Raw genomic sequence first — 15252 nt, 5'->3', positions numbered from 1 at the left:
CAGGGGTGTCAAACTCGATTTCATTGAGGGCTGCATCAGGGTTGTGTTTGACCTTGGGGTGTGTGTGACCAGGGTGGGCGTGGCCAGCTCCACATCACTCATTGAGGTTCTGTTTTCAGCCGCAACGTCCTCCTGCAACCCTGTCAGCGAAAACGGAGCTCCATTTTCACTGGCAGAGGCACCCTGGGCTGGTCCTTTGCTATTTCCAGGGTGGACCTGAAAATCAGATCTAAGCACCCAGCAGGCCGCATTCAGCCCGCAGGCCTTGAGTTTGACACCACTGTTTTAACAGGAGCTCTTCATTGTACTCTATTTGACTTATGGCAAAAAGGATAATTTATAATAAGAAAGGATGTTTTATGTCCTAGCTAGGCTCGGCCTTGATCTGTGGCAGCATTAGCAGAAGTCTTTCTCACAATGAGATGGTACAACCATCTTGTTTTATTGTTTGTATATTTCTTAATTATTAAAACATCAGCTTTCTTTTGTATGTCTGGTGTAGCATCTTTTTCCATATCATTCTTGCAGCCTGTCATTTATAAACCCCTTTCAACCAAACTTGACTTTGTCAGGTGAAACTTGTTCCTCTTTCATAACATCTTTTAGACACAGTCTCTCCATACTATTAGAATTAATTTCTGAATTCATTTTTTAAAAAATATCCTTCAATATATCCAGTGTTAGAATATTTTGCTTAATTCTGCAATGTTAAGTTCATGTGTTCTCCTTTAATTGTAATCTTTACTTCCCTCTAGTGTCCAATTTTTAAAATCTGACTTTTTAAAAATTCAAACAGAAATATTTTGCTCTGGGAAGGATTTTTTTATAATTAATTTCAAAATCATCTTTCAAATTTATCTGGACTCTTAGTCCATTTGTAATTTTCTAAATCAAAGTTTTAATCTCCCTTTTGTTGTTTATTTAAAATTGTTTTTGAGTTCTATAAAGTTGTACATAAAACTTTCTCTAGCCAAGCATTCAAGGAAATACACCCAGGCTGTCAAACTTGTTGATCCTAAAGTTTCTAATAGCTGAAAAGCAGTTGGCAAGCAATTTCCAAAAGTGAATAGAAAAGGAAGTATGCAAACTTAGTGTTCTTTCAAAGGTGCTGACTGCAGTTTGAACAAGATGGCTATTCTCTTATCTCCCAAAGTTCTAAACACACCAAAAACAGTTATTTACCTTATAATCTCCTTATGAGGAACAACTGTCTAGCACACTTGTGTGCGAACTCAAGTCCTCTCCTTGTCTAGAGAGATTTCGAAGAACCAGTCTATTCACAAGTTCTTCATTCACCATGGTTGTTGGCTCTGCTTTTCACAGAGATGTCTTCAGTCTGCCATTTTTGGGGTCTCTGTAGGCCATGGAGAACGTGATCTTGTGATCTGTCATTGAATGTGGTGAAATGAATATTTAAAGCAAGGTCATCGTACCCTTTCATAAATCAATCATTCATCCAAATAATCTTTTCCAGGCATCATTTTGAGAGAGGAGACATCCACCCTACTTTTCTATTCAGATTTTTGCACATTCAAATATATATATTTTGACCATCACTCTCTGTCTTCTACACATTCCTTTCCCAAAATGACCATCTCTTGATTACCTAGATTCCCAGGCTGAAAGTGTGAAGGTCTTTCTCTCTAAATGGGAAATAGAATACAATATCCTCACTGGGGCAAACATAGATGCATTTTTAAAACCTGATTCTGTGATTCTGAAAACCTTCTGTCTTATCCTGGGACACTTTATGAAAGAGAAATGGTTCAGCATGAAAACACAGCTGCTCTCACCAGTGATATGGCTTACAAATTGATAATCTGGCTGCACCTTTATGGACTGGCTGAATTTCTGAACACTTTTGGCTACTCCATATCAATTATGCTGTCAAAGAGAGATGTTTCATAAAATGTGGCATTTCTATTTATTACTGTATGCACTTTTCTGATCATAGATTTAATACATTTTGAGGTGACTTTGTTCTACAACAAATTACCTCAGCATGTAATAGGAATTAACTAACCTTGACAGGGTTTAGAAGCTAAAGATGAATAGCATTTGGAAGGGAAACTGGAAATCCCAGTTCCATAAATCAGACTGAAAAGTACTAATATATTCTGGAAGGCAGGGACAAGCCATTTCTCTTTGACTGAAAACTAGATGGATATTCCATATAAACACAGAGTCAAGTTTTAAGAGTCCTCTCCTTTTTTAAATGATGGAAACAGTGCATAGAATATCAATGCTATTTTGAATGCTCATAAAATAGCGTTTAAAAAATCCCTTTGGGTGACCTTAGACTAAATTTTATTCAACAGGACTGAGGAAATTTCAAGTATTCCTACTTACTTTCCATATTATCTTCTGTTTAATTTCTCATGCTTTGTCACTGTGACTGATTCATTCTTTATATACAAGTAGCGAAGATGTTTTTCAGTGGCAAAGTTGAAAGTTTATTCCAAACAGTACTAGCAACAAAACCTCTATTAATAAATAGATGCAAAATTAAGATGTTTAATATTACCACTGAAAGTACTTGGACTACTCGCACAATGTGAGTTCTTATAAATATTTCAGCATCTAAATGTCATATGGCTTTATTGATCCAATTCCCCAAACATCACCTCAATACTGAAATGTAGCCAAGATAATTAACTAAAGTTTACCTGACACTGATTGAAATGGCTAATTCTGGCTAATTCTGTTAAGCACTGTTAAGTAACACCAGCTGCCTGCAATTACTGCAAGTTCAAATCTCACCAGGCTCAAGGTTGACTCAGCCTTCCATCCTTTCGAGGTAGGTAAAATGAGGACCCAGTTTGTGGGGGCAATAAGCTGACTTTGTATAAAAAAGAACACCGCTTGGGGGTGGGGGGGCGAAAGCCCTACTAAGCAGGTATATACAAAAGTATGAAGGCTATTGCTTAACGCATTGTAAGCCACCCTGAGTCTCCGGAGAAGGGTGGCATATAAATCGAACCAATAAATAAATAAATAAATTACAATGGAAAGATCCAATCTGTTTGTACCTAAAGAGGGGACCAGAAAGGTTTCAGCTTGAGCTAAAAGATGGCTTTTCAAGCCTTATATAAAATATCCCTCTTATGTTCAATATCCATAAAATAGGAGATATTAATTTTTTTCTTTCTCTTCAAACCAACCAGCAGATAAACACAGATAAGTGTATATCAGTTTACAACATGTGGAATGAGGCACAACAGGCTGCACTTAGTGGAAACTATAGCAAAGTATGTTGTTTATTTATTTTTTCAAAAAGGGGTAGCAAAGGAACAGCAGCAGGTGCTAATCCACTACAGCCATGCCAAGATCATGCTACTGGATATTCCGGATCAGATCAGTTCACTAATGGAGCTAAATTTAAAGGCTTGGGAATTAATTAAAAAAAAACATGTAAATCTCACAACAATTTAAGGTAAACACAGTATATATTAACTGAGGTTTTGAAGAACCAGAATCCAAAAGGTTAAGCAGAGTTGTTCTCAACTCACACAACAACTCAGCCATTCATATAAATCAGGAATGTAAGATCTGAGTAAGCTGGGAGAACCAATTCATGGGGATCATATATAAAGGCCAGGTGGTGGATATTTACTGGGAAAAGAGCCAGCAGAGACTAAACTGAAATTGACCATTTCTATCTGGAGCAGTTTTCACTTTCTATTGTCTCCCTGTTATCTACCTATAACTGGTACATTATATAGTTTTGTAAATGTGGTAAGCCAAAATATATTACTTCTCCAATGTACGGTGTCTTCAAAATAAGACATATCTCCAGGAGATGTAATCCAGACATAGCTGATTACCTGAATCACAAGAACCTCTTTTCCAAGATAGAGAAAATTAGAAAGTATTTGTGATAATCTGTGAAGTACTATACCAGAGGTATCAAACTCACGTCGTCATGGTGGTGTCACATGACGTATCGGGACTTTTTCCCCCTTTGCTAAATGCATGGCCAGCGTGTGACGCATCTGGCCCACAGGCTGTAAATTTGACAGCCCTGTACTATATTAAAATAGTTAGGGTGCTCCTATCAGAGGTCTGCCTTCTCATTATTAGATCTTTATAGTAACCTGGCTGATTCTTCCTCATCTCCAAAACTTTTCAAATCTGCAGAACTGTTCAAGTCTTTTCTAGAGACCATGAAAAATTCAGGAGCTCATTTCTTAGTGCAACACTTCTAATTTAATTGCTCATATATTTCACACAACATAATGAATTGGGATAAGATAGTCTTGTTTTATTGTCCTTCCCACCATTAATTATGTTCCCTGATAGGAATTAAACAAAACATTCAAACAATAGCATTTTAGAATAGCTGTGTTGTATTCCCACTATTTTAGACAAATGCATAAATAAAGGATATCCAATTTTGGCCCAATAAAAACAATGAGAAATGAAAACTTGATATTTTGTGAATTTTTCAGTGAGAAAACCTGGGAAATCCTTTAGAGAAGAAAAACAGTCTTAAGCTGGTAATTCAAGGGAATGCTTCTGTAGTTACTTAAGTTTTTTCTTGAGCCTTTTTCCAAGTACATTTGCTATGTAATTTTCTTGTTGGACCTGTATTTTGAATTCAGATGCTTGTTTCCTGTGAAACAACAACAATATTACATAACCATTAACAACATAGTAAGAGCCCCTATCACATAATGCTGGTGTCAGATCATGTATCCAGAATGAGTTTGATATGTTGAATAAGTAAAAGAGATAAATGGATGAATGTACCCATACAAAGTCCTTCCCAATATACATGTAGTTGAAAAGATTTATTATCACTCCTACTTCAGAGAAAACAACATATGGGTGCTTAGGGAGTAATGGAGCTGGTTTAGTTGTAATAATCATACATTATTGGGAGAGGGAGGGAGGGAGGGAGGTACAGTAATCCTTCAACTCCTGGGCTTAATCCATTATATTTTCCCTTGCTTTGGTATGACTGCTAAGAGGCTCACCCTTTTCTATTAATTGTGATAAACTGCAGCGTCTAAGGAAACCAGAAGAATTATGTTTAATTTAGCCATTTTGTTAAAGTATGGTAACTTCATATGGCAATTTTGAATTAAATATTACCTCATGGGAATACCAAAGGGAAAGAGCATTCTTGTTAAAACCATGTAATATCAAAGCAGGCCTAAAGCCTCTGAAAACAAACTGGAAGTTGTCAAAAAGAAAGGCAGATAGAAATGAAGTGAAAAGAATAAAAAGCAGGAAACCTAGTTAGGAAACCAACAATGGATATAAATCAGATATATCCAGGATGCAGGAATATTATGACCCATTAAATATTACATCAGCTTTTTCTTTGATTTACCTATTGAGAACTAATGAACTAACAGAGGACAGTTTGAAACCAAACAATATACATATAACAAATATTAATAGTAGTATGATTAGTATGCCTATTCCTGGACTGGAAAGCTTTGTTCACAGCCATTCAGGTTTGTTGGATTACTACAATCTGTTCTATATGGGGCTGTCCTTGAAGACCACCCAGAAGTTACAACGGGTGTAGCATGTGGCAGCATGCACAATGCTGGACATCTCTTAGTTTGCTATATTGTTGCAAGATGAACTGCACTGGCTTCCAGTTTCTTTCCAGGTGCAATTCAACTTTTATGTTTATGGAATAAAGCCAGATTATTAATGGAACTGCCTCTCTCTATGGCTATCTGCCCATTCCCACTAGTTAGATATGGTCTAAGATGGGCAGCCATACAAATAAAATAAAATAATAAAATAAAATAAAATTTCACTGAATTTGCTAAAGTAGTTTAAATACTTTGTCTCCTGCTGAAGTTAACAGTGAGTAATAGAAAGAGAAAGAAATCTCATCTTGAGGTACTTACTTTAAGATTTGTTTTTGTTTGTTGATGAAGTAATGCAATTCCTTGATTTCATTTTCTTTGCAGCTGAGAATATTTTCCTGCTTCTGAATATGGGTTTCAATTTCTACAACGGGAAGTTGGGAGTCATTTAAGTTTTCCTCTTCCTAAGTCTCAAAATGTATAGCACAGTCCATTTATGAGTTTCAATGAGCAGGAACTGTTTCCCCTCCTAACACTCAACATGCCCTTAGCATCCTAACCTTACATAGCAAATTTTAAGAGTTGTATACTTAAAAAAAATTAAAGAGACTGATCCTATTGCAAGATGGATATTATTTGAAAGCATGAATTTAAAAGTGTTTCATTAAAAAAAAAATCATCGCGTCCTTCAAACATTTCAAATTTCTGTTGAACTTACCTGTACATTTGCTTATAAGTTTGTCTTTCTGAAGTGATTGTTTTAACACTTTACTGTTTACTTGAGAGAGTCTACAAGACAAGAAACAACGAATCAGTTTTATTTACATATTTGATGTAACAGAGTTATTAACTATAGAGGAAATAGGGACTCCAAGCATTTTTGGTTTATTTTGGGTAACATGAATTGTAATATATATCACTTAGAATTTACCAGATTCATATCTGAAACTATCGAATTGTCTGATAGGCCTAAACTTACAACTGTAATTGAGCCTGGAATTATGGTTGTAAGTCATGCTGGTTGTTTTAAGTGGGTCATCATGTAATTGACCCAATATTTGTTTGTTTGCTTGTTCAATTTCTATGGCTGTCCGTCTCAGTCAATGACTCTGGTTGACTTACAATTGAAAAAATATATTACCTAACAATATGAAAAACATTTTAAAACAATAAAATAGTAAAACCAATAAAACACTAAAACATACAAATTAAATACATATAGGAGCAAGATACTGGAGCGTTTAGTAATATAGCAGGAAACGGGGCCTTTGATATATTCAGCACCCAAGCCTTAGGAACATAGCCAGGTTTTTGGGCCTTACAAAAGGCTAACAGGGTTGGGGCCACACTAATCTCTGAAGAGAGGATGCTCCATAATGCTGGGGACAGTGAGGAAAAAGCTCATCTTCTGATCCCCACCCAGTGGACATTCTTTGGCTGACAGGATCTGCAGCATGCCTATCCTGTTTGACTTGGTTGGATGGATAGCAGCTCTTGAAAAAAGGCAATCCCTCAGGTACCCTAGTCCCAAGCCACGTAGGCCTTTAAAGGTAACCACCAGCACCTTGAATTGTACCTGGAAATACACCGATAACCAGTGCACATAGGAGTGGTGTTACATATGCTATATATCTGTCACTATTTACTACCTGCATGGTCACATTCTGCACCAGTTGGAGTTTCTAAATGGTCTCCAGGAGCAACCCCATGTAGAGCATGTTACAATAGTCCAACGTGAAAGTTACAAGGGTGGGAGTTATTGTGAGCAAGGCCACTCTCAGTCCTCCTGGTCCTCGACTTCCTTTAAGCTTCTGCCATTTATTTTATACATGCAATATGTATTTTATATGTGCAGTATTATAGTGTAGTGATTCAAATTCACATGGAGTTCTTTGTAGCCTTGAATATTGTTGCATATAGTTGTAATCAATTAATTCTTCTAATATGTGGCTCCTAATGTGGGCATTGCCCAATGGCAGTATCTGGAAAGAGATTGTCAACAGGTTTGGTTTATTAAAACCTTTTTCAAAGTGGTCAATAGGGACTATTCATTACTGTGTGATTAGTATTATTATTCACAGAACTATTATTTAAGATATTAAATTATTTTCATACAGTAAATATGTGGTGGTGTGTGTCGATGAACAATATGATACATCATGAAAGGGTTGGTGAATTGAAGAGTTTGGGGATTCCTAGTCTAATCTCAATATTAGTCAACAACATTCCACATTCCAGAACTTTGTTGTAAATTTTAAATCTGCTGGTAATATTTAAAAAAAAAAAAAGTATATGATTTAATGCAATTAACTATGCTTAAGTTTATTGAAACCAGTGACTGAAGTGACGCTAACTTCGTATATCTTTAGGTTTTGTTTTTCCCAGCATTTAGATGATCATAGCTATTGCCAGAAGAATTAGAAGGTGAGAGAAGGGCAAGGGTTGGCTTCTATAAAATAGATTATGTGATGACTAATTTAAGAAGAGTGAAATAATTTATCCCAAAGAAACTATAAAACCACTTCTATTCATAGGGTTTCCCCCATCAAGTTACAAGCTTACGCCTTGTCAAATGCTTGTTTCTCCCACTCAAGTTGTTTCGACAAAATATCAATCTCTCCTAGGGCAAACTGCAGACGTTCAGATGTTATAGCTAAGGTATTCTTTGTCTCTGCATGTTCTTTCTCTTCTTTCTGCAAATTAAAGTACAACTGAAGATTGTGTGTTATAGACTAAATGTTAGCCACCACGTATCATGTTTGTTCTCACCAACTTTCAAGTATTCAGGTAAATCTGAAACCATTATAATTTTACAGTGTAATTCTTACCATTGGAAACAGTAACAATACATGTAAAGTTTACCTGACATCTAGGATACAACTTTCAGATATCAGAGAATTTTTTTACACAAGAGAAGAAATACCACAGATTATTAACTGGAAGCTTACATACCTCTAGTTTCTTCACAACAGCGTCATATTCCACCTTATTTACTGAGTTCTTTTTCTGTATGTTTATCTATAAAAAAGGTACATTTTGTAAATTATTATTTGTATATAATAATATTATCATTAGATCAGATCTCAACTATATGCAGTTAGATGTTGAGCTGAGTATACTTAAGCACATCTAAATATAAAACCAACCTGTTTATTTCAAAAATTGTTATCTATTTTATATTACTACAGCTATTTTCACACAACATGGCTGACTAGGAATCTGTTACTCCAGTGAGTTAATTGTCCGTGGAAATGCATGACTTGGGATGTCTCTCTCACTCAGTTGTCCTCATGGCCTTTTAACTCTGATAGTATGTGCAAAGGAAGCGGTCACATCCTTTTTAAATTTTATTTTCATTTAGCATACACACAAACACAAAACATCTGCAATGGCCCAAATGGGATGAGAACTTTTTTAGATAGTCAAAAAACCCTTCATTTCCCTTGTACATCTTTTTTTTAATCATTATGTTGCTCATAGGAGAAAACTGAAAGCAACAACAGAGTGCCCTGAGAATCCCCATTTTCATCAGGTCTACCATGTTGTCTCTTGAGTTCTGCAAAGGAACAATTAATCTACACTCCCATCAGCTGTTTGCACAACACAGACAACCAGATGAGAGGATTAGTTTTCTGACCACACTCTTCAGCATAGTTGTAGCAAGTGGCATGGACAAAAGAATTTGTTTGACCCACCTCAGCTTAGATATCTGGGGTAGATCCTTAAGAGTCTAAATGCGTCCTACAGGCTATTGCTATATATTGTAAGAATGACAAAACATGTTCAAATGATCAGAGCTTCCAGAGGTCTGTTTCTAGCAATGGCTATCATACACTGGCCTTTTCCCACTATGTCATCGCTTATATGTGAGACAGAATTCAGTCATCAATCGTCTTTGGCAACACATTGAAGGACAGGTCACAGCCTCTGAATGCAACTATTCTACTATTTATCGTGACTTATAATTGATTATATACTGGACTCTTAACAAAATGTTGCAGAGTGAAAGACTCGTATTTAAAATCCGCATCGGAAGACTTGGTTCTACTGCCTGTCCATTGGATTTTCCAGTTCTTCCCCAATAACCAGTATTAGCATTATTTCCTACTGAAGTTTTGAGTTTGCAAAAAAGGAAACCAGCATGAAATTTGTTGTTACTATTGTCAACCTCTAAGTTATTTGTTTCAAGTCATTGCGGTTACATCTGATTGCCCTCCAGGGCAAGGAGTGGGGGAAAAAAATTCTAGCAGATTTTCCACAATGCTACTTTAACCCTGAAACAGTTCAGCGAAGGGCAGCATAAGCAGATTCCACTCAAGGACTGGGGACACGGTCAAGGGAATATCATGCAGATCTCACCAAACAAAAGGGCAAGTTAGAGGTGAATAGGGAAGATCCTGTGCCCACAAGATATACTGTAGTGTTTTAAGATACGTCTGGGCATTTGTTCATTTTGGCATTCCTCATAATTATTGTTATTTATTAAATTTATATGGTGCATAGCTCAGAGTTTGAGGCAACTCTGGATGGCTTACAGCATAATAAAACATATGAACATGAAAACAATTATAAGAACAGATTAAAATGACAAAAGGTTAAAACAAACTAATGTACAGGTAGTCCTCGAATTACTACTACGATTGAGCCCAGTAACAAATGCAGCCAATTGACTGAAACAGTGGGACAGTTTGAAATGATGCTGTCCTCTCAGCAAAAAAAAAAACAACCCAAAGATTTGTTTATAGTACTACTGTGTCAGGTAAGCTACAGGGCTTCTTGGCCAGACCAAGCAGCGATTTCCAGCTGCTGCTCGGGCAATATTTTCAAGCAGGCAGGACTAAAAATTCCCAAACTTCTCTGAATTCAGCTTGATGACAATCCAACGCATTTGGAAGGGCGAGCGATTGAGGGAAGCTGCAGCTGCCCAACAAGAAGACCAGCTCTCCGCCCAACCTTTAGTCTCAGTTTATCCAGTAAAGCCTCCTGGATCTCGATCAGATCTCTCAACTGTTGGACTGCCGCTGACGACGCCATAGAAAGCCGGCTTCTTCCTCCTCCGGCCAATCCAAGCTCGGACCCCGGCGGCTCAGTGTCTCAGAGCCGTCCCTACGGCTAAACTCCCGTGCAACGCCGCGCCCGATCTCGCTGTCTAATTAACTAAATAAATAAAAATAACCGGGAGAGGCGCGACTCCTCCTCGTTTTAAATACACTCGCGAGGGAGCCGCTATTGGCTGAAGGCACGAAGCTCCTCCTCTCCGTTCGACAATGGAACTCTTCTCTATCCTAAAGGGAGGGGCCGAGTTTGAGCAAGGTGTACTGTACTTTGCTTAGCATACCATAGGCAAGCAAACCCAAAGGAGCTTTTGCAGGAGGCAACTGGACTTTCTGGGTTTTTTTCTTTTGAAGACGTTTCGCTTCTCATCCAAGAAGCTTCTTCAGCTCTGGCAGGATAGTGGGGAATGGAACGATGTATATCAGTGGTGAAATCCAAATTTTTTTACTACCAGTTCTGTGGGCGTGGCTTGGTGGGCATGGCTTGGTGGGCATGGCAGGGGAAGGATACTGCAAAATCTCCATTCCCACCCCACTCCAGGGGAAGGATACTGCAAAATCCCCATTCCCTCCCCACTCCTGAGGGAAAGATATTGCAAAATCTCCATTCCCACCCCACTCTGGGCCAGCCAGAGGTGGTATTTGCCGGTTCTCCGAACTACTCAAAATTTCTGCTACCGGTTCTCCAGAACCTGTCAGAACTTGCTGGATTTAACCCCTGATCAGAGGTGGGTTTCAGCAGATTCTGACCAGTTCTGGAGAACCGGAAGCGGACATTTTGAGTAGTTCGGAGAACGGGTAGTAAAAATTCTGACTGGCCCCACCCCCCCCATCTATTCTCTGCCTCCCAAGTCCCAGTGATTGGAAGGAAATGGGGATTTTGCAGTAACCTTTCCGTGGATTGGGGAGGGAATGGTGATTTTACAGTATCCTTCCTCTGCCATGCCCACCAAGCCACACCCACCAAGCCATGCCACGTGCACCAAGCCACACCCACAGAACAGGTAGTCAAAAATTTTGAAACCCACCACTGCCCCTGATTTACATTCCGTGCAGACAGCTGGCAATTTGTATCCTTTTTAGAGGATCCTTGAAGCACTTGGAGGTTTATCTGTGTCCTCAGGGTCACCTGAGTGGTGCTCCTGGTTCCAGTAGTCTACAGTTTTCTCTGGAGATCCATTCCTACTCACACACCATTCCAAGGGTGTTTATCCCAAATTGTATAGCCTGTAGAGATTCTCAGTCATCCAAGTCATGGTTGCCCCAAAAGTGCTTTTTCAGGAGGCAACTGGACTTTCTGATTTTTTTTTCCTTTTGAAGACGTTTCGCTTCTCATCCAAGAAGCTTCTTCAGCTCTGACAGGATAGTGGGGAAGGGAAGGCTAGGAAAGCTAACACACAGCAATTGCCCCTGCTATTTGTATTTAGTCGAGAGCAGTCTGCTTGGCGGCCGGAGGACGGCCCTATAGGCCGAAGTCTTCCTAATGAATCGAGGACTTGGGTTCGCACAACACGCTGTGGCCTTGATGTTACCAGTATCTCTGGATTTGGAAGGCAAAAAAAGAAAAAAAAGACAAATTGACCTCCCACTCATTTTCTTCCTGGCTCCTGAGATGCTCAAATGGTGTCACTTCCCTTGCCTGGCCCACCTGCTACCAAGCACATCTTTGGCCTTTTCTCTCACGCTGCCCATATTATCATTTGTAGCCTGTAGGCCATCAAGAAGCACTGCAAAGACCTCTGTCGGGTTTATGGAGATTCTGAGTCATCCACGTCATGGTTGTCTCCAAAGGTGCTTTTTTTTCCAAGAGGCAACTGGGCTTTCTGGTTTTTCTTTGAAGACGTTTCGCTTCTCCTCTCAACGACACTGGATCTTTGGGTCAAAGTCGAGTTGTTTCTTTCCTTGCTGGGCAACCTCTACAGGTAGTCCTCAACTTATAGCAGTTTGCTTAGTGACCGTTCAGAGTTACAACTGCACTGAAAAAAAGTGACTTGGGACCATTTTTCACACTTAGACCATAGCAGCATTACCCATGGTCACGTGATTTACATTCGGATGCTTGACAACTGATTCACATTTACAATGGTTGCACTGTCCCGGGGTCATGTGATCAGCTTTTGTGACCTTCTGACAAGCAAAGTCAAATGGGGACACCAGATTCACTTAACAACTGTGTTACTAATTTAACAACTGCAGTGATTCAATTAACAAATGTAGGAAGAAAAGATGTAAAATGAGACAAACTCACTTAACAAATGTTTCACTTAGCAACATAAATTTTGGGCTCACTTGTGGTCGTAACTTGAGGACTACCTGTATTTCATTTTTTTGCCTCGACTGCTACAGGTAGTCTTAACAACCACAATTGAGTCCAACATGTTGGTTATCCAGTGACATTTAAGTGAGTTTGGCCCCCTTTTACAGCCTCATTTCTTAAATGAATCACTGCAGTTGTTAAATTAGTAATACGGCTATTAAGTGAATCTGGCTTCCCCATTGACTTTGCTTGTCTGAAGTTTGCAAAAGAGGATCACGTGACCCCGGGAAATTGCAACCATCGTAAATACAAGTCAGTTGCCAGGCCTCTGAATTTTGATCACATGACCATGAGGATTGTAAGTGTGAAAAACAGTCCTAAGTCACTTTTTTTCCAGTGCCATTGTAACTTCAGTCATTAAACAAACTGTTGCAAGTCGAGGACTACCTGTATTTTCTTCCTCTGACTTTACCTTCTCATTCTGCAAAACTCTTTTGTCAACATCAAGTAACGCCGCACCTTTGAGCTCTTCACAACCTGGGTCTGCATGAGGAAACGTTTGATTATGCAGTTCCATAACCATTGCACTGAAACACAACCATCAACTGCTATTGAGAAAGTGCAGTTGCTTAGTTTGTGACAAACTGCATTATCTTTTGGATTCAGAATAAACGCTTTATTTTGGCTTCTAATAGTATCTGCTTAATGGCACAGATTTGCCCTGTTAGAGATAGCCAATGTTTTTGATCCTTTTTTTCTGGATTTCACTTCATGTCTCTATGAGATGCTTTATCACTCACAAATCAGCATTTGTAAGGTATTTGATTGCAGTAATCCAGCCCCCCTCCCAAGTGCAACAAATCTTACTGGGAGTTTTGATATCCATATCTTTTATTTAATTTTTTTAAAATTTTCATACAATACAGCCACTAGGTGTCTTTTTAAAGCATTACATTTAATGAATTGTGTATAAAACACATACATCATAAACACACAAGATTTTTGTTTCTCAATTCAAGGGTGAAATCTTCAACAGCAGATGCACTGAAATTATCCCAGAGTGTGGTCAAATTAACGGAGAACTCTTTACTTCAAATTCACAAATTGATTTGACAAAGTGTTTTTCTCTAAATAAGGAAATCATCTTATTTATTAATCCTCTGGAATGTTGCACATCTAAATATTTTCTGAAAAAAGTGAGCTATACAGTAATAATTCAATGCTATCATATAATCACCATTTTGCCAATATATATGTACATTCAGAAAATAAATATCACCAACAACTTAAACATTTAAATAAATAAATAAATAAATAAAAAACAATTGGTGCTTGATGTGAAAATAAATGAGTTTTTTTTTCAGAACTCATGCACATCTGAAGAACATTTAAAAAGAAACTATTTCACAAAGGCTGAACTGTACCTTTACGTTTATGCAAAAATCTGCTATAGATTTACCTATTGCCAAATGGGCATATGACAAAATACGGAGTTAATTTTGGATATCAAAATTCAGGTGGTTGGTTTTCCTGCCCTTTGCAATATAAACATTTGTAAAACAAGGTTGATGAAGTCTTTCAAAACAAATTTTATTATCAGATACCATCTTTGAGAACTGTTTAACCCTGAAAGGTGTCTTAAGAATATTTCTATGTATAAGCCTGCACCTTTCAGCAAGGATATGCAACATTGGGATGTGTGGGGTCAAGTGAATTGTGAGGAGGACACTAAAGATAAAAAATGGATCTCAAAGTGATAGAAAAACCCTTTAAGCATACCTATTAATTGCCTTTGATGAAAGTACAGAATTTCATAAAACTCAAGTTATGTAGTGATCATGTTACAATGTAGCATAGGATTAGGCCACATTTATCACTTAATCTAACAATTAAAATCTTTAATCATACAATTACCTGATATGCTATTTTTTTCAAAGCTATCATATTTCAGAGGATTACAGGTAGTCCTCGATTTACAACAGTTCATTTAGTGACTGTTCAAAGTTACGACGACACTGACAAAAGGGATGCATGACCATTTTTCACATTTAAGACGGTTGCAGCATTCCCAATTTAGAGCATATCAAATTTTTCAACTTTTAATTTCCAAACGTTGGGGAGCTCAAAAGTTGTGACATGCCTTGGGGATTATAGATATATTTTGGTTACTTTAATATAATTTAGATGTGCTTGGTAAATAACATACATAAATGTCATAACTTTTTAACATTTTATTGTTTCACATGATGAAGATTCGAATGCTTGGCAACTGGCTCATATTTATGACCATTGCAGCATCCCAGCATCACGTGATCCCCTTTTGCGACCTTCTGACAAGCAAAGTTAATGGGGAAGCCAGATTCACTTAACAACCGTGTTACTAATTTAACAA

The 15252-nt window shown here is 37.9% G+C and overlaps 1 protein-coding gene across 1 annotated transcript; it reads right to left on the bottom strand.

The window, feature by feature from the left end:
• Window positions 1-4183: 4183 nt before the first annotated feature.
• Window positions 4184-10784, bottom strand: SPATA24 (spermatogenesis associated 24). Its single transcript, XM_034432273.3, has 6 exons — window positions 10503-10784; window positions 8502-8567; window positions 8112-8242; window positions 6268-6338; window positions 5871-5973; window positions 4184-4612 (listed from the first exon to the last, which is right to left on the bottom strand). The coding sequence occupies exons 1-6, from the start codon at window positions 10581-10583 to the stop codon at window positions 4522-4524; spliced, it is 543 nt and encodes a 180-aa protein (XP_034288164.2). The 5' UTR covers window positions 10584-10784; the 3' UTR covers window positions 4184-4521.
• Window positions 10785-15252: the final 4468 nt, after the last annotated feature.

This window comes from Pantherophis guttatus, chromosome 1 (genome assembly GCF_059756535.1).
Source record: "Pantherophis guttatus breed Tessera chromosome 1, ASM5975653v1, whole genome shotgun sequence".
Lineage (NCBI taxonomy): Eukaryota > Metazoa > Chordata > Lepidosauria > Squamata > Colubridae > Pantherophis > Pantherophis guttatus.
Note: the sequence above shows the minus strand (reverse complement) of the source record. Positions and strands in the feature narration are given on the sequence as shown.